At 44.3% G+C, this 24,597-nt stretch overlaps 1 protein-coding gene across 3 annotated transcripts in view; it reads right to left on the bottom strand.

Moving 5' to 3' along the window:
- Window positions 1–12,066: 12,066 nt before the first annotated feature.
- The window catches only part of PLXNB2 (plexin B2), a 352,730-nt gene continuing 340,199 nt past the window's right edge, over window positions 12,067–24,597 (bottom strand). For all 3 annotated transcript variants that reach the window (XM_030549188.1, XM_030549187.1, XM_030549189.1), the window contains 7 exons: window positions 22,991–23,145; window positions 22,139–22,299; window positions 21,314–21,461; window positions 19,859–19,923; window positions 18,397–18,472; window positions 17,182–17,256; window positions 12,067–13,957 (listed from right to left, as the gene is read on the bottom strand). In XM_030549188.1, coding sequence (XP_030405048.1) covers window positions 13,853–13,957; window positions 17,182–17,256; window positions 18,397–18,472; window positions 19,859–19,923; window positions 21,314–21,461; window positions 22,139–22,299; window positions 22,991–23,145 — 785 coding nt within the window. In that variant the 3' untranslated portion in view covers window positions 12,067–13,852. The remainder of the gene's footprint in view (window positions 13,958–17,181; window positions 17,257–18,396; window positions 18,473–19,858; window positions 19,924–21,313; window positions 21,462–22,138; window positions 22,300–22,990; window positions 23,146–24,597) is intronic.

Genomic DNA, 24,597 nt, shown 5'->3' with positions numbered 1-24,597 from the left:
GATGTGTTCACTTTAAGATCCATTAACTTTCTGCCAGGAATGGCTGAGGCTGGTTTAAATAAAGTATGTTATAGCTCCATCTAGTGACTGGACAGTATAATACAGTTTAGCATGCCATTACGCAAGCAGTCCCATAAGAGGAGGTTGGCTTACATAAGAGGCAGCTTGGAAAACTTCAGGAGCTAAGTTTGCTTCTGCTAAGTTTGCCTGGTATATCCACCTGGGAAAAAAAGATGAAATGGAGAGGCAAGAACTATGACTGACTCTGCAGATATCTACTGTGGTGACCTGAGTGCAAGAAATATCTTGGCTAGATTGGCCTTTCGCTAGCAGTATCATACCCATCTCTTCACAAATCAGATTAACACAAGCTTTGCCAATGACTGATAGGGACATGGCAGCCAGAAACGCTGAGCTTTGGAAACAGACATTCCTGTTCTTCTAAAGGACCATATACAAAGTACATAACAGTGAGAGAGAATAGTTCTTTTCAAGGGTATAGAGATTTGGATGGGTGGTCAGCAGGATCATTCACATCAATGGCCAAAACCCTTTAAGGGCAGAACTCCTGAGACAGTTGGTATAATTTTGTCAGATAAAAAAAAAAAAAGAATGAGAGAGTTAAATTAGAAACCTCCAGAATGGCAAATGGAAGTTAAGTGAGCTACTTTCAGTCAATATGTGCAGGAAACATTTCAATATTTATCCCCAGGGTGTCTGGGGCACAGCAGGTCTGAACAGTTGGAGACTAATGTGTCTGAAAATGGCCTCCTTAAGGAGGGGGCTTGTAAAATTTAGAGCTATAAGGGACTGGTAGCAAAAGCTCATCGGCACCGTGAAGTCCAAGACAGCTGAAACCCAGACTCAGAGAGCATTGACCTCCGTTTCAGCCTGACTAAAACACACACACAGATGTTTGACAATTTGGAAATCTGCCTATGTGAATTTATGAATTCCAGTTTAAGTTTATGAACACTGTTCATCCCCTTACTGATGCCTGTCGCTGTATCCTTGTATCATTTCTCCTGTGTCCAAGTGAAGGAGGAGTCTGGCACTGGGCGGTCCATCCCTGAAGGGAACAGACCTTAAAGCCCAGCAACAAATGAATAAGCTTGCCCTGTCAGGATAATGGAGACTATCAGAGAAGGATGTTGAAGGCGATAGTCCATAGAGGGTTGAAGAATGCGAAAAAAATCCAGGGGAAGGACAGGAAGAGTCAAGGTGTTAAACTTGCTGATAAAACTAATGGGAGACATTCTCTAGCAAGAGACCCCCAGAACAGAACACTGGGCAGGAGGATCCTGGACTCCCTGAAGAGCACAGAGACCCATGGAGTTCTCCCGAGGGGTAAGGAAACTGAGGCAGAATCTTGCATGCAGGTATTTGTTGTTTTTACCTAGGTAGGTCTCCCCCTTGTGCTTTGTCTAGGAGTATATAATACTTTCACAAGGAGAATATATTAAATGGCTCTTTAATCTAGCTGAGAAAGACATAACAAAAAACAATGACTGGAAGCTGTGACCTGACCAATTCAAATCAGAAACTAGGCCTGAATTGTTAACAGTGAAGGAACAAACACCGGAACAAACTGCAAGAGAAGTGGTGGATTCTCCATCTCTTGATACCTTCAGCTCAAGACTAGATACCTTTCTGGAAAAAATGCTTCAACTAGACAAGCTATTGGGTTCAAAACAAGGGTAACTGGTTGAAATTTAACAGCCTGTGTTACACAGAAGATGTTGTAATGGTCCCTTCTGGCCTTAAACTCTACAAATTTATGAAAAGTGTGTATGGTTTAAAAATTTGTTTGCAACATCTCTGTCACAAAGTCCTTGAAGGGTTAATCTGTAAACGAATTCCCATGAGGGTAGAGCTCCGGAGAAGGCATGCTTACACACGTAACACCATCCTATAACTTTAAAATTAAAAAAGGTCCCATATTTAATCAAGAATTAGCAATATCTAAATTGCATTGTTAATTACGGTTTTTAAAACATAAAACTGTTTCTCGGTCAGGACTTTCCACAGAAGTACAAGGTGCTGGTTTCTGCTAGATGAAAGATCTTTGCCTAAGCAGGTTTTTCCGCTTACATTGAATTCCCAGACACTTTGTTGCAAGAAATCTGGCCCTTTGTGTCTGTCCAGTGATAGATGCCAAGATTGCTTCTTCTCCCCTCTTGTATCTTCCCAAACTTGCAATTTTTAAATCAAGGTTGGCTGTTTTTTCTAAAAGATCTGCTCTAGGAGTTATTTTGGGGAAGTTCAATAGCCTGTTTTACATAGAAGGTCCCAACAGATGGTCACAGTGGTCTCTTCTGTCCTGGGAATCTATGAATTCTTCCAGAGAGCGCCTTCTCAATGGGGTGCAGAGTTCTGTTGTATGGAATGTATTGGTTAATCAAAGGTATTCTCATGACCCTGTCACTGTCCAACATTCAACAGTGCTAAACAAGTTCAGGGCTTGGGATACAGAAACCTCAGTCTGCTTAGTGCCATGGCAAACATTATTAAAAATCCTTTTAACCTTTTATTAAAGCTGCAGAAAAAGAAGGAAAACCAGTTAAAGCATTTGAAATGTAAGGTATTAAATAAGGCTCATTTAAACCCTTTGTTCCCTTTCACTGGAGACAATTTTTAGAAGGAAGCTGTCCCCTCCACACCCCCATTTGACAGTCTTTTAGATAGTATTGAAGATGGTAATTACTGTCCTTTTTGTGGAAAAAGTAAGTTAGTTGAGATGGGCTGGAGCTGTTATTACAGTCCAACCACGTTTCCTAGAAGACAAAACAAGACAAACAAGAGGGGAGAGAAAAAACCAGCAAAGAGAGAAAATGCAACTACTGTTTTTGGTGTTGACTCTCACTTGCAACCTCACTACTGGAAAAACACAGGCCTTGCATTTAGTCTTATTAGCCACTCGGAGACCTGGCAAATTCATACCAGCATCAGGTTATTTAGGGCATTGCTTTTAGCTGTCTGTTTTAGTCATAGGCTTACTGCAATGTTGTAAAAGCCAGACTGCTATTAGATAAAAGGCAAAACAAGAGGGATAGGAAAAAGAATAAGGTGGGAGAAGGAAAAGGACACACAAGAGAGGGTGAGACACGTGTCATATCCCAGATGGTGTTCAGGAGTTAGCCAAAGCTGGTGGAGGTGGTAATGTCATCTGGGTCCCTCTCCCTGGCTGAGTCTGGTCAGGACATCTCTCAGCATTAGGATGTAGACAGTTCGATGGTATTATGGGAGATCCTAGGGTGGTAGTTATGATAGTAAAGCTTGCTCCTTCCCCCTCCTTCTCTAATCAGCCAGCATCTACTAATCCTCCCTCAACCCCAAAATCTTGTTGAGAACCCCAGAAGAGAGTAATGGGCAGAATAGCCCATCCCTTCATTATTTTGTTCACCAGTTAGGTCTAGTTCCCAACTCACCAATTTTGGTCCATTGATTTTTAATCTCACATTTTTCTTGTTTCCCAGGCATGATCTTAATACAGCCCTTGAATTATATCAGTTTGCCTTTTTGTTTTGACTAATTCAGTCTATTTCCCTTTTGCGCCTTTTCTCATCAACATTTAGTGTTATAGCTTACTGTGACACTTGATAAATGTTTACTCACTTTTCACAGTTATACCCACACATAGGATACATTCGTAGGCCCAATTATCACAACAGTTCCCTGAAGGTCTCCCTCCAAAAATCTTCCTGTTGGGGGGAGTGGGAGGGTGGCACAGCTGGTGTAGGAACCCTGGGAGGATGCTCTCAGAGATTCTTTAGCACTGGAACCTGAACAGCCAGTGGAAGGTCACCAGATAGTGCTTAGTCATGGCCTTTTTTGACAATCTTTCCTGTTCTTTGTACCTCTTCTTCATCTTATTTCATAACCCTTTTCAGAAGTTACCAGAAGGAAAAAAGAAATCTAGATTCAAAGAGCTAAGAGGACAGAAGGCAAAGAAAGAAAGAAAAAGAAAGAGCTTGTGGGTGTAGTCTGATTTGTATCCTGCCTTGACTCGCTATTCTTTGCCTCCATGTTTCTGGTAAATGGCCCTGGAATGCTTGGAAACTGGAAAATCTCCACAGGAAGGGAGAAGAGCTGGCTGAGGAGCTCACTGATCCATTAACAGAGATTTTCAATAAGACTGGAAGAAAAAGACAGTTACCTTTTCTGTAACTGGTGTTCTTCGAGATGTGTTGCTCATGTCTATTCCACAATAGGTGTGTGTGCTCGCCATGTGCACCGGTGCCAGAAGTTTTTCCCCTAGAAGTACCCATAGGGGAGAGTCCCAGTGACCCCAGGAATGGTGCCTCCATGGCGCGGTATAAGGGGTGCTGTGCGCTCCCCCCACCCTCAGTTCCTTCTTGCCAGACAACTCCGACGGGGGGGAAGAAGGATGGGATGTGGAATGGACATGAGCAGCACATCTCAAAGACCACCAATTACGGAAAAGGTAACTGTCTTTTCTTCTTTGAGTGATTGCTCATGTGTATTCCACAATAGGTGATTCCAAGCTATATCTGTTGGAGGTGGGAAGGAGTTCACAAACTCTCAGGATGGAGAACGGTCCTTCCAAACCCAGCATCCTCCCTGGTCTGAGACACAATCGCATAATGCGAGGTGAACATGTGAACTGAAGACCACATGGCAGCCCTACAAATGTCCTAAATGGGAATATGGGCCAAAAAGGCAGCCGACGAGGCCTGCGCCCTAGTGAGTGTGCCCTCACAATTGGCAGCAGATGGATTCCCATCAGGTCATAATAGGTACGAAAACATGAGGTTATCCAGTTGGAAAGCCTCTGAGTAGAGATCGGTCGACCTTTCATGTGCTCAGCCGAGGCGATGAACAGTTGCGAGGACTTTCTGAACAGCTTAGTCTGCTCCAGGTAGAAAGCCAGAGCCCATCTCACATCCAGTGTGTGGAGGTAGCACTCATCACTGGTCGCATGGGGTTTGGGGCAGAGGACTGGCAGAAAAATGTCCTGACCCATGTGGGAGGAATGAAGGGTGTGAATGGAGCTGGACCTTATCTTTATGAAACACCATGTACGGGGGCTTGAAGGTCAGGGTCTTGAGTTCCAAGACCCGCCTAGCTGATGTGATAGCAACCAGGAAGGCCACATTCCACGAGAGGTGTGACCAGGAGCACATGGCTAGCGGCTCAAACAGGGGCTCCGTGAGATCAGTCAACACCAGGTTTAGGTCCCACTGCAGGATTGGGGGCCTAACATATGGGAAGAGACGATCCAACCCCTTAAGGAATCAGCCAGTCATAGCATGGAAGAATACCACGTGGCCCGCACCGGTGGATGGAAAGCCGATACAGCTGCCAGGTGCACTTTGACGAGGGTGCCAGGCCCTGGGTTCTGAGGTGAAGGAGGCAGTCCAGAATAAACTGGATTGGGGCGGCTTCCAGGGAAACGCCCCGCTCATCTGCCCATATGGAAAACCGAGACCACCTTGCCAAGTAGGCTCAGCATGTGGAGGAGCACCTGCTTTGTAGGACACGCTGAACCCCTTCCGAGAATGTCCTTTCCTCCCTACCTAACCATTGAGCAGCAGTGCTGTGGGGTGGAGTGCTACTAGGTTGGGATGGAGATAGTGGCCCCTGGTCCTGGGATAGTACAGGTGGCATGGCAATGGCCACAGTAGGGTGACTGCCAGGCCCGTGAGGGTCCCGTACCAATGCTGCCCGGGCCATGCTGGAGCAAATAGAAGGACCCGGGCCTTGTCCATCTTTATCTTTTCCAGGACCTTGCCGATCAGTGGGAACGGAGGAAAGGCATAGAGAAACTGGCTTGATCAGGACCGGAGGAAGGCTTCGGAGTTAGCGCCCCATCCCAGACCTCCCCCCCCAGCCCCCGGAGCAGAACTGGGGACAGTGACTGTTCTGCCGAATTGCGAACAGGTTCAGCTGGGGAGTTCCTCACACTTGGAAAAGTCTGTGTGCCACCTCTGAGTGGAGACACCACTCCTGCAGAGAGGAGAAGTCCTGACTCAAGTAATTTGCCTGATTGTTCCAGGTGCCCGGCAGTCCCAGGCACCCAATAGGTGGTAGGCCTCTAGGCAGGTGTTGTGGGCTATACAAAAGTCCCATAGCTTGAGGGCTTCGCGGCAGAGGATCAAGCCCCGCCTTGCCTGTTGATGTAGAACATTGAGACAGTGTTGTCCGTGAGGACCCTGACCACCTCGCCCTCCAGGTGCAAGCGGAAGGGCTTGTACACCAGCTGTACTGCTCTGAGCTTCTTGATGTTTATATGGAGGATCAGATCCTAAGCTGACCATCGATCTTGGGTCTGAACATTCCCCACATGGCTCCCCGTCCCAGGTCCGAAGTGTCAGACACCAGTTCCAGCGATGGGGCCCTGCCTCTGAATGAGACCCCTTGGGACATTTCTTGGGGAGGACCACCACCATAGGGAGGTGATCACTGGCTCGGGCACCGTGAGGACTTTGTCCATGCTGTGCCTGGCCTGGAAGAACTCCGAGGCCAACCAGAGCTGGAGAGGCCTCATCCTGAGTCTGGTGTGATGGACCACATACCTGTACGCTGACATGTGACCCAAGAGTTGGAGGCACGCTCTGGCTGTTGTCGCTGGAAACCTTGTGACCGCAACAATGAGCCTCTTCAGGGTCTTGAACCTGTCCAGTGGGAGGCAGGTTTTGGCCAATGAGGCGTCCAGGACTGCCCCGATGAACGCTATGCATTGTACTGGGACTAACGTGGACTTGGTGTTGTTTACCAACAGACCCAAAGTGGCACACGTGGACAGACGGAGCGCCACATGATCCTGCACCTGAGACCTGGAGCTGCCCTTGACTAACCAGTCATACAGATAGGGGAAGATCTGGACCCCCACCTCCGGCGCCTGAGGCAGGCCGCCACCACCAACATACATTTCGTGAATACCCTGGGGGCAGTGGACAGGCCAAATGGGAGAACCGTAAATTGGTAGTGTTCCTGCCCCATTGTTAAATGGAGGAAGCGTCTGTGCCCCTCGAATATAGGATGTTGAAATACATGTCCTGCAGATTGAGGGTGCCATACTAGTCCCCAGAATCCAGGGAGGGGATGATGGAGGCTAGGGAGACCATGCAGAACTTGAGCTTCACCATGTACTGGTTCAGGCCTCACAGGTCCAAGATGGGCCTGAGCTCCCCTTTAGCCTATGGGATAAGGAAATAGCGGTAGTAGTACCCTTTGCCTTTGAACTCCCCTGGTACCGCTTCCACCGCTCCTAGGCCCAGGAGCTGCCCCACCTCCAGCTTGAGCAGAGCCTCTTGCGAGGTGTCCCCCAGGAGGGACGGGGCGGGAGGTGGTTGGGCGAGGAAGAAGTAAACTGGAGGGTGTAGCCCCAGGAGATGGTGTTGAGGACCCATTGGTCCGAGGCCATGACTGCTCCAGGAGGAAAGCACACAACCGATTGGAATAAGGAAGCTTTTTTTGAGGGTGGATCCCTGATGAGAACTGGCAGGGCATTCCCAGGCATCCCATCAAAACTGCCTTTTCCCCGCTTGCTTGCCCTTGGAGGACCCAGGCTGGGGAGCAGGCAGAGACTGCCTCTGTGGGCACCTCTTATAGTCTCATGACTTCTTATAAGTCGTCTCATATTTTGACTGGGTGGCCTGAGCGGGAGTCTGCTGCAGCTTGAACTTAGGTTTAGCCAGAGCCGGAACAGAGAGACCCAAAGTCTGGAGAGTTGTGCAGGAGTCTTTCAGACCATGCAGCTTTGTATCCATTTGTTCAGCAAACAGAGCTTTGCCATCAAACGGGAGGTCCTGCAAGGAGGTCTGCACGTCACTGGACTGCCCCAAGAGCAGCAGCCATGATGCCCTTCTCATGGACATCACAAAGGCTATGGACCGCGCAGCCCTGTATGCTGCATCTGAAGCTGCCTGCAAGGTTGCTCTGGCAGCCGCTGTTGCCCTCCTCCACCAGTGCTTTGAACTCCTTCCTGTCGCGTTCCTGGAGGGAGTCCTTGAACTTGGGCAGGGAGCCCCACAGATTGAACTCATACTGGCCCAGGAGAGCCTTGTGGTTTGCCACCCGTAACTGGAAGCTTGAAGACGAATACATTTTTCTTCAAAATGAGTCCAGCCTCCTTGAATCTTTATTTTTTGGGTGTAGGGGCTGGTTGGCCCTGCCGTTCCCTGTGGTTGGCTGACTCAACCACCAGGGAGTTAGGAGCAGGGAAGGTGTATAAGTATTCATGCCCCTTGGTGGGTACAAAATACTTGCATTCCACTCTCTTAGAGATGGGGGCCAATGAGGCTGGGGTTTGCCAAAGGGCATTTGAAATTTTTGCCACCTCTTCATAAAGAGGCCAGGCCACCCTGCCTGGTGCCAAGGAGGAAAGCACATTAAATAGGGAGTCTGAGGGCTCCTCCATCTCCTCTGCTTGGAGGTGGAGGCTCGATGCCACCCTTTTTAAGAGTTCTTGGTGGGACCAAAAGTCCTCTTGCGGGACAGAGGGAGGAACTGCAAATTGCCTCATCTGGGGAGGGCAAGGAGGCTGGCGTGGTACTTTGTTTGTCCACCAGCACCGGAGGGTCCACTACCTGGTCAGTCTCTGGGTACGGTGCTGAGGATGTATGTCCCACCAACTCCTTCCTTGGAGGTCTGGAGAGGGAGTCAGATGGTCCTTCTGGGGCTCCAGCTGCTAAGCGAGCCCCCACCGGGGGCTGCGTTGGGGGCCACGGTGCCCACAGGTAACACTGGGCCAGCCACGGGCCCAGTGCCACTGCACATACTGTGCCACCGGCAGAGCTGGCTGTTCAGCCTGCCTGGCTTGGACCATCGATGGATGGCTACAAAGGGAGGCTGGGCTGACATACGACCTGCTGCTGTCCTGGGAGGAGCAGCGGCACCAGGAGTGATGACAACTACGGGACCATGATCCCGATGTGGAGGACCAGTATCATTGGTAACAGCTGCTCCACGATCAGCTCCGGTGGTGGACCCACCATGATGAGACACCCATCGGTGCCCGGGGATGCCGAATGAGAGCGACTTCGACGTTCATGCTGTGACCGGCTGCGGTAGCCCCTCCAAGATGAAGACCTTTGGCGTTGTCTGCTGTGGTCCCGTCAGTGTTCACTCCTCGAGGGGAAGCGGTGCTGAGAGTCTCAGTCAGAGACGGAACCCAAGCAGACAGCCTGGTGGGCATTGAGGGTGATCCATGTGGACTTTGCCCTGAACGGTTGCTGGGTGGTGAACGGTGTCGGGAACGTTCCCTTGAGCAAGACTGGTACCAAGCTGGGGGTGACTGCGGAGATCCCAGTGGTGACTTGCCTCTGAAGCACAGGACTGACATCGGCGGTGCTCCTGGTACCAGCATGGACATAACAGCCCGGGCAGCCTGCAGGGCCTTCAGTGTGGAGGGCATCTGGGCATCCGGAGAGGCCTGCTCCGAATGGGCTGGGCTACTCTGCTCGACTTGAGTTAGAGGCTGGTGGGGATCAAGGACTGCCCAACGTGGGCCTAGCTTTTGTCCCAGGTTTACTCCGGTGCTGCAGCGAAGGCAGCCTCTTCCTAGCCTTCCAGGCATGCCCCCTGAGCATGCCATGGGAAGCAGTGCTGACTAGTTGATGGCGCCGAAGGGTTGCCGCGCACTAACATTGTGGTGCTTGGTGCTGACTCAGAACGGCAGGCCGGAGCCGGTGTCAGTACTGACTCCATCAGGATAGCCTAGAGCCTAATGTCTCTCTTTTTTTTGGGTCCGAGGCTTAACCAACTTGCAAATCTTGTGGTGATCGTGGAGATGGGTTCCCGCCAAACAGCGTAGGCAGTCCGTGTGCGGATCACTCAATGGCATAGACCACCTACAAGTGTCGCAGGACTTAAAACCCGGGGCACGAGGCATGCCCCGGCCTGGGCACTCAAACTAAAAACACTAAAACTAGAACTAACTGCAGGTATCATATACTGAATGAACAAGTAGTTTTGGGGATGAGCCACAACAAAGCTGGAGCAGAGTAGTTCCAAAGCACCTTCACTGGCACCAAGAAGGAACTGAGGGTGGGGGGAGCACGAAGCACCTCTTATACCGCACCATGGAGGCGCCACTCCAGGGGTCACTGGGGCACTCCCCTATGGGTATTGCTAGAGGGAAAACTTCCAGCACCAGTGCACGTGGCGAGCACGCCCACCTATTGTGGAATACACATGAGCAATCACTCGAAGAAGCAGCTAATGTTGAGACAATATTTTAAAAGGGTAAATGGGATGACCCAGGTAATTATACGCCTGTCTGTCTGACATCAATCTCAGACAAGATAATGGAGCAGGTCAGACCAGACTCGATTAATAAAGAATTAAGGGAAGGTAATAAAATTAATGCCAATCAACATGGGTTTATGGAAAATAGATCCCAAACTGATTTTTTTTAAATGAGATTACAAGTTTGGTTGATAAAGATAATAGAGTTGATATAACAGACTTCCGTAAGGTATTTGACTCAGTATGGCATGACAATTTGATTAAAAAATTAGAATGATATAAAATTAACATGGCACACATTAAGTAGATTTCAAGCTGGCTAACAGATAGATCTCAAAATGTAATTGTAAGCACGGAGTCATCATCGAATGAGAGTGCTTCCAGCGGGGTTTTTTAAGGATCGATTCTTGACTATGTTATTTAATCTTTTTTCAATGACTTGGAAGAAAACAAAATCATCACTGATAAAGTTTGCAGATGACAAAAATTGGGGGAGTAGTGTATAATGAAGAGGGCAGGTCATTGATGCAGTCATCCGGATCTCTTGGTAAGCTGTGTGCAAACAATATGCACTTTAATATAGCTAAATGTAAATGTAGACATCTAGGACCATAGGACTTAGGCCATATTTACAGGATGGGGGATTCTATCCTGGGAAGGAGTGACTCTGAAAAAGATTTGCTGGTTGTGCAGATGATCAGCTGAACATGAGCTCCCAATGCAATGCTGTGGCCAAAAGGCTAATGCAGTCCTTGGATACATAAACTGGGGAATCTTGAGTAGGAGTCGGAAGGTTTTTACCTCCTTCTTTGACACTGGTGCAACTGTTTCTGGAATACGGTGTCCAGAATTCAAGAAGGATGTTGATAAATTGGAAAGGGTTCAGAAAAAAGCCACAAGAATGATTAAAGGATTAGAAAATATACCTTACAGTGATACTCATGGAGTTGAATCTATTCAGTTTACAAAGAGAAGGTTAAGGAGTCACTTGATTACAGTCTGAAAGTACATAAATGGGGAATGAATATTTGATAATGAGATCTTCAGTCTAGCAGACAAAGGTATAACAAGATCCAATGGCTGGAAGTTGAAGCTAGACAAATTCAGACTGTAAATAAGGTGTACATTGTTAACAGTGAGCATAACCAATCAGCGGAACGGTTTACCAAGGTTCATGGTAGATTCTCCATCACTTGCAATTTTTAAATCAAGGTTGGATGTTTTTCTAAAAATGTGCTCTAAAAATTAATTTGGGAAAATCCTATGGCCTGTGTTATACAGGATGCCAGATTAGATGGTCACAGTGGTCCCTTTTGGCCTTGGAATCTATAATCTGTGAATGACGAAGATGATTTGGGGAAGTGGCCAATGGATCCACTACTATACAGATCCACATATATAAATCCCACATGTAAGGGGGATCATGCAGCCTGGGTTACTACTATAGCCAACCATAGCTGATGGACAGCTGCTCTGCATCGTCACCTAATTGGAGGGTGAGGAGAGAGAACACCTTCAGCTTCCTTGAGCAAAGCCAAGTTACTTAGCAGCACGTGCCAATTTATATAAACTTGCCCTGCATAGTTTTCAGGTTTACTTTCAAACCCCTAAAAATGTGTATATCTTGTGGGATTTCACTGTGGGATACTGCACTGCATCCTCTTTTTTCAAGTGTGTGCTCATTTTCTGAGCAAATGACCACCAACTGTAGAATACATTGTACCCTTCGTTACCAACCACAAGAGATGCTGCTGTAATATCACCCTTTAGAGGAAGAATCTACATTACTTTAAATTCCCTCCCTTCTTCCCCCAAATCCCAACCTTGATTCAGTAAAGATCCTGTGACACTCAATGGAAAAAAACAACACATTGTATTTGATTTACAATTAACAGGATTTACAAATGACAAAAAAAATATTAGCAATGAAAATATGATGGATGTCTTTGTTGATCAGGGAGTAGCAGGCACAGTGTCTTTGATGCAGCATTCTTACGTACCTCAGTCCTAAAAAAATTGAAAGTAACTTAGTCCCAGCCATGCTGAGTAATGTCTATAAATGGATGCAAACGATTTTTTTTTTTTTTTTTTTTTAAAGAACTGGGTTGGGCTGGGAAAGTGACCCTGTGATGAGACCTTTGACTTTTAGAAAATTAGGAAGGCCATTCAATTCACAAGTTTGAGGATATTTTCAGAAAGGATAAAAATCAACAGAAGTTAAACTCACTGTAGGACAGAAAACCGGGAAGAGAGAGAGGGCAGCAGAAACTGCATTATCTTGCCAAGAATCAGCAGAGTTCAAGTGCTCAGCAGGCAAAAAAGCAATAATGAAAGGGAATTAGTGCACATGGCAGAACTACATTAAAATGCTACTTGAACTGCCAAAAAACTGTGAGACAAGAATGAAACAAAGTTCTCTGATGTGCAATACAGCAACTGAAGAAAACGTACCTAGCTTTTCAAATTGTATAGAACTTATATCGTAAATACACCTTTTGACAAGTAATTTTAATTTTCACTGCTATTGGTTATGATGTATATTCGATCAAATGCAGCATTCCAAGGCTTGATTGAGTGGTATTTAGCTATATGGATATAAGATTTTTCTAGTATCATTACTAGTATTTTACATCACAAGTACAATAAAAAAAAACAAGTGGTAGTTTTTCTGGACAGTTCCAAGATTCAAATAAAAAGAACCAGAACCATTCTGATAAAAGATATTATACATAACAATCATGTTAAACAGTACACTCTTGGCAAGCAACTAATTACAGGCATTCTGCTGGTCATGTTTTTCACAAAAAGAGTCATTCAATAGCACATAAATATTTTTTTCTGATCTGCTTCTCTTTACAAAACCGTTCCTCAGATTCACAGAATTAACACAAGTAAGGCACATTAGCGTATACTGTAAAACTCACAATAAAAATAAAAGGTTGTAAATTTTTAAGGGATAATTTCCTTTGCAGTGATTTCTGAATCAAATTGGTAGTTATCATCAGAACCTTTCCACAGGGGTGACAGAACTATATTACTCCCATCACAATGAAGTGTGGTGGGTATGATACCACGCATTACCATGGCCAGGAGTAGTTAATTTACTGAGAAATAGTGTATGGTACCAAAGGTCATGCCAAGATCTTAAAGAAAAATCATAGCAGACGTCATTTACTATGTTCATTATGAGTGTAATATAGCCAGTGATTTCAGAGCTATTAGGAAATTAATTTCCAGTTATTGACTTAAGAGGGGATATTGCATCTGTTTCTTAAAATATACTACCATTTTTCCAAGTACAAATATTGCTTAAAATATAAAGGATGCTATAGTATTGAATTTACTTGCATAATGATTCTAAAATGCTGATGTTTCAGATTGTACTATTTGATTAAATGAACTATAATTCTCCCCCCAAAGGATGCTTTTCCCCACAGATGATTCATTTACACACAATACAGATTTTAATTAGAAGCATAATTTACAGTAAAAATTCTTTACATTACAGCTCTGCTATCAAAAACATGAAATCTTTCATTTAAAGTTGTAATTATACATTAAAAAATAGAACACTATTTCCTTAACAGGAAGAATGAATTTAAACATCTTCAGATCAGATTTCTTCATTGGGGCTTTTTAATCAAAGGTCAGTCACTTTATTTTCTAATGCAGCTGCTATTTGCTGTAAACGGAAGGCAAGCTGCATTTTTTGTGCAGCTGGGTCCTCTTCAAGTGCATTTATGATCTGTAAGAAAAGGAAACAGAATACTCAGAACGAGTCAGTCGACATCTAGGTTGCTATATCAAGTATTTAACACTACTTTGGTTTTCAGAGTGTATGCATGTACTAAATACTTTTCCTTCACTGTGCCCCTCTGCTCCATTCTTCCAGTGAAGAGATTCTGTCTCCAGCCCTTTATCTATATAGGTTTTTATAATATCTCCCATCACTGTGGTATTGAAGTGACTTTAGAAAGTAAAACTGTAGATTTTTAATGTACTGCCTATAAACAATGGAGCATTTGTTTAATAATGATTATTTATTCCAATAACAACTTTTACTTCTTTTGCACCTTTCATCCTAGGCTTGCAAAGTCCTTTACAAATATTAATCAATCTATCAGTCTCCACCCCTGAGAGTTGTGCACTGTACTCCAGCTATTACTGACTGCAGGATGGCTCATGATGGCCACAGCCAGCCAGCATAGATTAGAGAAACTCCAAGGCTGTTCTGAATTAAAAAAGGGAACCATTACAAAACTGGTCACAAAGTCTGGGAGTTGTAGGCAGCTCTTTTATCGCTTTTTCTGGATATAGCTAAGAATCTTGTTCAATGTCTTATAGTCTAAATAGCATGGAGATGGCAAAGAGTGGTATCCAATGGTGTGGTATTCTATGACATGGCCTATGATATGCACAATACATGCCAAAGAACAATCCAAAGAGACTAATTATAAAAGCTCGGGATGGAAGAGGCAAATACACCATTTAATCTATTCGACTTGCTGTGAAAGGGCTGTTCCCAAAATTTCCTAGGGCTCTTAATGTCAAATGTCTCAGACAATGCCATTTCCAACACATTCTTTTGGAAACTACCTCACAATCTGACAGTTTAGGAGGGGTAATGACATATAGTAAAAATGTTTCTTTTCAAAAAGTTTCCTTCTGAACACAAGTTATAATTTGTAAACAGACAAAAACAAAAAGGACTTTACTTATGTTTAAATGCCAATTTGTTAGACATGCAAGAACTTTAAAAATCCAGTGTCCTTGTCACTATTTAAGCTTTTTATTTACATTTTGTTCTTCTTTCAACTTAGGTAATGAAAAATCAATGAAGTCAGTATCACTCTTGTTAATCGTTTCTCTTTCAGGGGCTTAGTGTTCCTTGCAATGTTTAGGTTGCAAACACTGCAGGAGACTTGTCTAAAAACAATTGTTTTTTAAACATCTTAAACATTTTTTTTTAGTGTGGAAACATTTCTGAAACTTAGATTTTAAACACTCTTATTACAAAATTTAAATTCAGCCAAATTTAAGTGGACATCTTTCCTTTAAATTAATCTCTTTTCATCTAGTTTTAGCTCCTTTGCCCTGGCTAAATCTCCTTGGTGAATTTTTTAACTCATAAAAAAGGCACTCTTCATATACTTATGGACAATTAAAATGTACCCACTTAGTCAATGTCGCACACCGCACAGATTAACGCAGTGCACTGCATACTACCATTCCCAGTTTCAGTGTAAAGGATGAGGGCAGCTACAAAATACTGCAATTTATGCAATTTAAATTTTTCACAGAAACTAAATTTGCTTTATTTAATGCAAATTTGCTGTGGGCAGGTTATCAACATGGCTTTCTGGTAGAATACACATAGTACCATACAAGTGCTGCTTCTGTGCAGTTCTACCCAAAAGGAAATTCTCACATCTACTGTTCTACAGCAAAAATGTTTAACATGTTTAGCATTTTTGCTGGCCTTCAATTGAGGGATTAATCTTGAGCTGCAGCCCATGCGTGAGTCGAGACTGCAATTTAGGAGTGGAGATACAGGGGCAAGAAAAAAGTTGCTTTAAGTTTCTTTTGTACTTCTTAATCCTGGGCTTTCTGTATGCTAGGCCAGTCAATTGGTGTAACATCAAAGGCTGCTCTAAATTACAATGGTTACCAGTGGTGGGGCACTGCCAAGAGCTGGGCCATCTTGTCCTTGACCATTCTACATACACCAGTCACACTTCTGTGGCTGGCACAGGAACTGCTAAGCTGGTTCTATCCCACAGAGGGATCCCTGTCTACTGAATTAACCCTCTCATGTCTGGCTATGCCAACTTTAAAGTTGCTTTAGGCCAGTGATGCTGTGTAAAGCAGCCACAGGGCAGCTAAGGACAAGGCCTGTTGCCTTTAATGTGAAGCGTTGGTAAAACCCCAAACTGCACTTAGGTGTAGGGCAAATGGACTAGAGAAATCACATGTGCCAAGTTCCTTTCAGATTCAGCATCTATTCTTATTGGCTTGATTTAATTCCAAGACTTCCTAGAGACATTCATCCCCATGGAAACCCTTGAATGGAAGTTTCTTTCTCCTTTTTTGTACACAGAGTAAAACTTGAGACCAGTGGGCCATCTACATCCTAGTGTGTTTTTTTTCTCCTCAGTAAGGCTTCTAGGATCCAAGACAAATTTTGAATGGACTCCACAAGCATGCTTTTGAATCAGCCCATAGTCAAGAGCTATTCTACCCAAGTTAAACTTGGTCAGGCATTTTGTTTGCGATGACAAAACAGAGATTATAGCATGCATGTAAGTTGCAGGTAGAATTTAACTAATAAAAAAGGCACTCTTCCATCTTTACAGGCAAAACAAGTTTAATGGGCCATTCCTAATATAAAGCACTGGGGTTTGACACTCAGTTTATCTTCTTATCTTTTCCTGTTGGCATTGTTAGGTTGCAAGTAGGATGGGAAGAGCACTGAAGAGTAAATGATATTGTTAGTTAAAAATACGTCATTGGGAAAAAAAAGTATTTGATAATCTCAGATTCATTTACAACAATGCACTTTTGACCACTGAAATGGCCACGTCATTAGCGCAACTGAAAAAAGAAGTTGTGGGTTCATCGTTTAGCACTGCCCTTACCCTGTTATCTGAGGGTATATCCGCATTGCAGTTAAAAACCTGTGCTTGGCAGACAAGCTGATTTGGGCTTGGGCTGGCGCCTGGGCTCAAGGACCCTGTGAGGTGGGAGGGTCCCAGAGTTCAGGTTGCAGTCCAAGCCTGAATGTCTACACTACAGTGGAAAAGCCCCTTAGCCCGAGTCAGCTGGCACAGACCAGCTGAGAGTATCTAACTGCAGTGTAGACACACCCTGAGGGTTCTCAAATCAATTATCTGGCTTACACTGATCTGTAGCCATTATGACTAGTCTCTCATAGCATATTAAATATTTATATTATTCAAATAAGGAACTTACCTCATCGTAGTATTTGTTAGTATACTGGTAGAGCTGGTGTAGAGCCACAAGTGTATTTAAAGAATCTGTGTGCGCCTAGTAATTTAAAAGAAAAAAAATGTCAAATATAGTCTTGGCTATTTAACAATCATAACCAAACATATACCTACATACCAGGTACAGTATAATTCTTTTTGCAGACTCAAGCTCTGGATCTTAAAACATTAGATAGGTGACTGGATGGGGTTGGAAAGAGGGAGGGAGGGAGAGAGGATTAGAAATCTTGTTTGATGATTTTCAGCATTCAGATGTTAAGACTTTCCTGCTGCAGCCTTTCCAGCTAGCACGCAACTCTCCCAAATAAAGGAGGTGGAAGAGTATTTTGAGTTACAATATTAGTAAAACACCACATTTAGGCTCAGACGCATCTGCTAACTATTTGGGCACGCACTGGTGAAACACAGTTAAAATCTGCATAGTGTTCAAGGTCTAACCAAGAGGGTTTCAGAGGTGTGGCATTATTCATCAGATGCTAGTGGACACTGTGAACCCATTGTGACAAAGTTCCTCCTCTACCTTGGTGGGTCCTGCGCTTATTGGCAGATTTGCTCACCTCCGTGATCTTCCCCACAGTCTGGGTCAACTCCTCCTGTGTGTGATCAGGAGCTGGGGGGTCTGGGGGTAACAGGGTCCAGCCCAGTACCCTGTGGATTGCAGCTGTCTATAGTGCCTCCTGTAACAGCTACATGACAGCTACAACTCCCTGGGCTACTTCCCCAAGGCCTCCTCCAAACACCTTCTTTATCCTCACCACAGGATCTTCCTCCTGGTGTCTGATAACGCTTGTACTCCTTAGTCCTCCAGCAGCACACCCTCTCAGTCTCAGCTTGTGTCTCTTGCTCTCAGCTCCTCACACGCACCTCCTCTCCTCTGGCTCCTCCCTCCCTGACTGGAGTGAGCTTCTTTTTAAACCCAGGTGCCCTGATTAGCCTGCCTTGACTGGCTGCAGGTGTTCTAATCACCTTCTCTGCCTGAATTGGTTCTAGCAGGTTCCTGATAACTCTAGTGCAGCCCCTGCTCTGGTCACTCAGGGAACAGAAAACTACTCAGCCAGTGACCAGTATATTTGCCCTCTACCAGACTCCTGGTACCCCACTGGCCTGGGTCTGTCACACCATGCAGAGAAGACAATGAACACTAGTATTTTGAGGATGAGAATGCTGGTTTCACACTTACCCTGGAAATCTCTGCTAAATGAGTATTCATGTCCTGGTCGCTCACTTGCACCATCTGACGAATACCTTTGTAGTAACTGCAATGAATTAACATAAACTTTCAATTGGGCACAATGGGGAAGTAGAGGGAGGCAGGGGACCCAGGCCCACACTGGAGCTGGAAATTTGCCCTGTTGCCCCTCCATCATGATGAAGTGTTATAACCCCGTGCACTTGCTTGGCCCCAACACCTTCACAGTCCTTCCAGTGCCCATGGTTACCAGGCACCCCCAGCCCCTGGTGAGAAGTGGAGCAGGGGGCACTGGGAACCCCCAGTCCCCAGGGGGGTAAGGGGATTGGATCCAGGTTTTGGTGTTTGCTGGGGCAGTGAAGACACAGAAGGAAGATGGGGTGTGAGGCTCCCAGACCTATCTCATCCTGGTGGGGATGGTGATCTTCAGCCTGACTGCCTTTCTAGTAAAGAGCTCTGGGTTAGATTTGGAGCACAGATAATGTGGAGGGAAGAGCACGGGGCTGGATGTGGGGCAGAAGGCAGGGAGTGAGTGTACACCTGGGTGCAGGGGAAGTGAGGGTCTGGGTATAGAGGTAGCAGCTGTGGGGCTGGGAGCAAGGGAGAGCTCTGGGTCCCCTCCTTAGGAAGATTCTGATTGCTCCCCGGCTTTCAAGTAACATGAACTGCACTAGCAGTTTAATGGTAATACTATATTTTGATTTTGCGATTATTCTAAACAAGTTTCCAAATAATCATATAGTAGTTGCTCTACCACAACAGACCAATGGTCCATTTAGCTATCCTGTCTCCCCCTAGTCATTTGTGCCTAATGTATTAGAGGATGGTGCACATCACAAAACACGTGGTACCCTACTGTGCAATACCCTGCCATAGGAAGAAATTTCTGGCATCTGGTAATTATCTTATGCCTTGAAACTTTTGAAGACTTAGGCTCAAACTCTTTAACATGGCTAAGGCGACTCAATGCTATTTTTATTCATATAGATCTCACCTTATTTAAACTAAGTAAACATATTATCTAAGATCAGAAAATAAAAGGGAAGAAGATATATTTTTGTTGAAAATGATTTTAGGGTTTAATGCTAGCCAGCTGTGGAAATCTGAACAATCAGACAGATTGTGTAGGCAAAATGGGAGCCCCTGGGAAATTACCTGAAAAAGAGACAGCCAAAATGTGTAATTTAAAATTAAGTACTGCCAATAACTTATAAACACATACATAAAATCCCACTCATGTTTCATTTCAACATTTATATCACAGCCTCGGGGAGAAATACCACGATTCTAACTTTTTCAAGAGTATTTTATTTATCTATTTTCAGTGTTTGAAATTTAGGCCTTTTCCCTCCAACATTAATATTTTCATGGGTAATACCGCTGCTATGCTTGTACACAGAAGCTTAAACCAAGTGACTAAGAATAAACACAAAAAACTTCTCTATATACTTACTCTTCCACCATTTTCTTATAGTTAGAGATCTCTTTTGCATAAAGTAATTTGTTACTTGGAGAATCCTGGAAAATATATAACAGACACATTTTGATTCTCTAGGAAAACTATCCTCCAGGTTTAGTGTTAATGTACATAATTAAGGTGATGTTTTAATCACGAGTATTTTTAGTAAAAGTCACGGAGAGGTCACGGGCAGTAAACAAAAATTCACTGCCCGTGACCTGTCCATGACTTATTAAAAATACCAGTGAATAAAACTTGGGGGGCAGAGGGCTACCCGGGGGGCCCGCGGGTGCTAGGGAAGGGTGGCCTGGCTGCTTGAGGAGCGGGGGGGGGGGAGGGAAGAGGGCAGCGGCGCATGGCCTGGGACCCCTGCTGGTGCTGGGGGTGTGCGAGCAGAGAACCTCAGCCCAAGACCCCCGCTGGTGCTCCCTACCTGGCTCTGTGCCTCCCCCACTGCCCCAGCAGCAGCAGAGTTTGGCTGTGGGAGGTGGCAGGGGTTGGGTAACAGGACGAGGTGAGGTAGGCTCTGGTCGACCCTTATCTGGGAGGCTCCCAGAAGCGGCGACATCCCCCTCGCTCAGCTGCTAGGCAGAGGCATGGCCAGGCAGCTCAGCACACTGCCTTCGCCTGTAGGCACTGCCCCTGCAGCTCCCAATGTGAAGCCAGTGCTCTGGGTGGAGGCAGCACGCAGAGCTGCCTGGCTACATCTCCGTCTAGCAGCTGAGCGAGGGGGATGTCGCCGCTTCCGGGGAGCCCCCCCCGATAAGTGCTGCCCAGATCTGGCCTCAGACTGTCCCGTGTCCCAACCCCCTGCTGCTGGGGGAGGGCGCCAAGACTGCCCCAGCAGCAGCCAGTGCGCCTTGGACAGGGGCTGCCTAAGCTGCCCCTGAGCCAAGCACAGCAGCTGTTGCAGAAAGCACAGAGGTCACGGAATACATCATTTCCATGACCTCCATGACAAACTCACAGCCTTATCAGAATACAACAGAATATACCTTATACAAGGCTCATCCCTTTACACACTTATCAGTACATGTTCATGCACTTTTTAACTTCTTTCGGATATTACTCTTAAACCATCTTCTCTCAGCCTATGGATGGGAATATTTAAATCATGAAGAGAATTATGTTTTTCATAAGACACTATTCAGTTTTAAAAATATCTCTATACAATTGACACAAAATCTTTTTGAATTATGGAAGACCTGAAAAAACTGGTCCCTAAATTAGATTTCTCTAAAAACTTTGGGGAACAACATTGTGATCTTATTCACACTGTAAATGTCATAGGGTAAGGTTAGCTATAAAAGTTCACCAAACCTAAAGGGCCAGATACTGAGTGATAAATTGAAGGGGTTAAAAAAAAAAATCTATCCCAAATCTTCCAGGAGTATGCATATTGTCTGTCAAGCATGAACACAACCATGGTGTGGAATGTAAATCACTTACTCTGCTTAATTTGTGCTCTGTTCTTGTGCAGGCATCCATGAAAGTCTGTGCAATGACTGACAAGGAAGCATCCACTACTTCATGAACGTGAACATCAAAGATAAAATGGGGATTTTTCAATATGTTTACCCAGAATCTAAGTGGCAAACTGCAAAGCAAGCAAAGAGATAAACACACTCTCTTATATACAAGGAACATAATACAGGAACCAGAGTCCAGAAAACTAAAATGCGTACTTTGCATTTGATCTTCTGAGTACATTTTAGCTCATTTATGCATTCAAACTCTTATATGAACAACTATTTATTGTCTGGTTTCCCTGCTTAAAAACAAAAGCATGTACGTGTCTTACTTTTATAGAAAGAGAGGAGAAGAATGATTACACTTCCCAGAACTCCTCAAGATGGTGTGAGAAAACAAGTGTAATTAGAAAGCATATGCATTACTTTTATGCCCTTTAATCATCTGGTTAGGGTTTGAATTTTAATAGTTTAGAACGGGTCCCTTTGCCTCTCACTGCTCTCAACTGGGAGCATTACAGGAAATCCTCAGCTCTGGGTGCACTAGAGAAAGATGACAGTTTAAAGATAAGGAAATAGAAGGTTTGCAGACAGTTACACTTAAGTAGCTTTGGCTCTATTTCTGCATTTTTTTCATCTTATGGGTAACCTCTTTGATCAATGTAAATAATTATTTCAATTAAAAACATTCTCAGAATTACCACTTTGTTTCCTTTCCACTTTATCTGTATTTAGAGTACCAGCATTGTTCGCGATTACAGTATTGTTTCTCTTCAGTTTAATTACTATTTTGTTTGAATCCTACCTATTTGTTTTCCAGATGTGAATGGTATCTTCGTCCTTGAGCTCATGTTTTTCTGCTTGCTCATCAAGAAAGTCAAAGAAGTATTTCACAGCTGGTGGCACGACATGATTTGAGTTGAGTACACTGTGAAAAAAGTTATCTACAAATTGCTGAAGTGTACCCTGAAAGTGTATTAAAAAAAGGAAAAATGACATTAAAATTGAGCGTGCAGTACAAATGTTGTGTTATCCTAGATTTCTCTCTCCACTTTACACTAATACTTTGTGTTCTGACCATAATCATTGAAGGCCTTGGCCCAGAATGCCAAGGACGCATGACGACAGACCAGGACAAAGGCAGATTTCTCCTGCAACATATAATGTCCTTACAACAGCAAAAATAGCAAGGGAACTGAGGAAAAAAATCATATATGCTCTGTTTTAAAAGGGATGTGATTTCATAACTATTGCACAGGGAACCTAGAAGTGCACACTCTGGACTTGGCAAGTAAGGGAGGAACTAGTTGCTAAGAGTATTAAAATATGAGTATATTTGCAAACTACATTGCTCAGGGGTGTAGAGCATCTTCATTAAAATATTACAGCGGCACAGCTGCATTGGTGCAGCTACAGGGATGCAGTGTTTTTTTAAGCACAGCCCTCCCCTGAGAGTATGTTTCCCAGACCTGAAGAAGAGCTCTGTGTAAACTCAGAAGCTTGTCTCTCTCACCAACAGAAGTTGGTCCAATAAAATATATTACCTCACCCATCTTTGTCTCTCTAATAACTCAGCATTTTAGTCATCTGAACCTCATAAGGCAAGTTAACCAGCTTCCTTCAAAGAACTGCCTAATAATTTAATAGTAAACCCTACCTTCACAGACAGAAGCCTTGTCAGGTAGATTTCTGTAATAGCTTTGGTTCGTTCTTTTTCTTTCATGCTCCCTCTTTTCGATTTGCCTTCATCAACTTCATCTGCTGGCCGAACTAGATGCCAGACCTTATTTTCATCTTCCAATAGCGCATGCCCTAGAAACAGCAATTGTGATAAAATAACATTAAAAAATACAGTATATGTACATTGTAAGAGACTGAGCTCATTTAACCCACAGATACCTTGTTTTCTTCCACATGTACAATATTGTCAACTTACCTTTCTTCTCATTCAGGGGATTTAGATGACTTAACTCCTGCCTAATGCACACAGTGCTCCATATGAACCAAATCAAAGTGCTAAGTCCTCTATTCTACATAAGATGAAAGAGAAACTGAAAGTTGCAAGGCACATGGCCAGCACTTATCCTCAAGAGAGAAGAATGGAGGATTTCTGCATTCAGGGGGGACCACAAGAAAAAAGAAACGCAAGTTCAGTCATCTTTGCAAATTACAGTAAGGGTGTATCTGGAGATCCCCATACTGCAAGACTAGAAATGTATCTACAGGGCTGGCTCCAGCTTTTTTGCTGCCCAAGCGGGGGAGGGGAAAGATAAAGCCGTGATCGGCGGCAGCTCTACCACTCCGCTTCATTCTTTGGTGGCAATTTGGTGGCCAGTCCTTCTCTCCGAGATGGACTGAGGGACCCGCCGCCGAATTGCTACCAAAGACGCAGACGTGCCACCCCTTTCCATTAGCCACCCCAAGCATCTGCTTCCTCCGCTGGTGCCTGGAGCTGGCCCTGGGTATGTAAGTCTAGTTCAATTAGCGCACAACAGAATAAATGTACTATCTGTGTTTAAATGTGAGATTCCAAATAAAAATGTCAGTGTGTCTGAGTATTTCTTACGATAAGTCAAATTGACAGTCAATTATTTAAATGTGTAATTAATTTCCTTCTTAAAAAAAGAGAAAGGTAACTCAGTGCAACAAACTTTATTAATGCACCACTATGAGAATTTAAATGCACAAATGTGATTCAAAATTATCCTTCCCATAGCAGCTATAACTCAGTTACATTGCACACATATATTTATATTAAGGTGTAGAACTGATAAATGAAATTGTTTTCAATTGTTCACTTTATTAATGTAACTTCTGTGCACCATTCACTACACTTGCCTATACTGTAACTTCTGTTCTCACTCCATTTTGTAAAAGCTTCTTCCAACCTTCATTTTTGCAAACCCTGCTGTAATATTATTAGTTTAGTTTAGATGTGTGAATGAGGTATGTATGAATGATGGAATCAACCTCCAGCCCCAGCCTGTCCTGATGAGATAAAGTTCAAATACCAACAGCTGAAGACCTAGACAACAGCCCTAAACAAAGTAAGAAGCATCCACCCTAAAAAGAAAAGGACAACAAGAAAAGGACAACAGAACAACAGAAGGAAGATCAAAGCCAGGTTCAAGGCTGAAAGTCACGCCTGCGATTGATGGGTGATCAATCTCAACCCAGAGGCAGCGTGACACAGCAAGACCTATAGACTTTGAATCCAAACTAAAAGCCTATAAAAAAAGAAGGGTGAGATGAGAGACTCTGGGT

The sequence above is a fragment of the Gopherus evgoodei genome, chromosome 1, assembly GCF_007399415.2.
Source record: "Gopherus evgoodei ecotype Sinaloan lineage chromosome 1, rGopEvg1_v1.p, whole genome shotgun sequence".
NCBI classification, from domain to species: domain Eukaryota; kingdom Metazoa; phylum Chordata; order Testudines; family Testudinidae; genus Gopherus; species Gopherus evgoodei.
The sequence above is the reverse complement of the archived record's forward strand: the minus strand, read 5'-3'. Positions and strand labels throughout refer to the sequence as shown.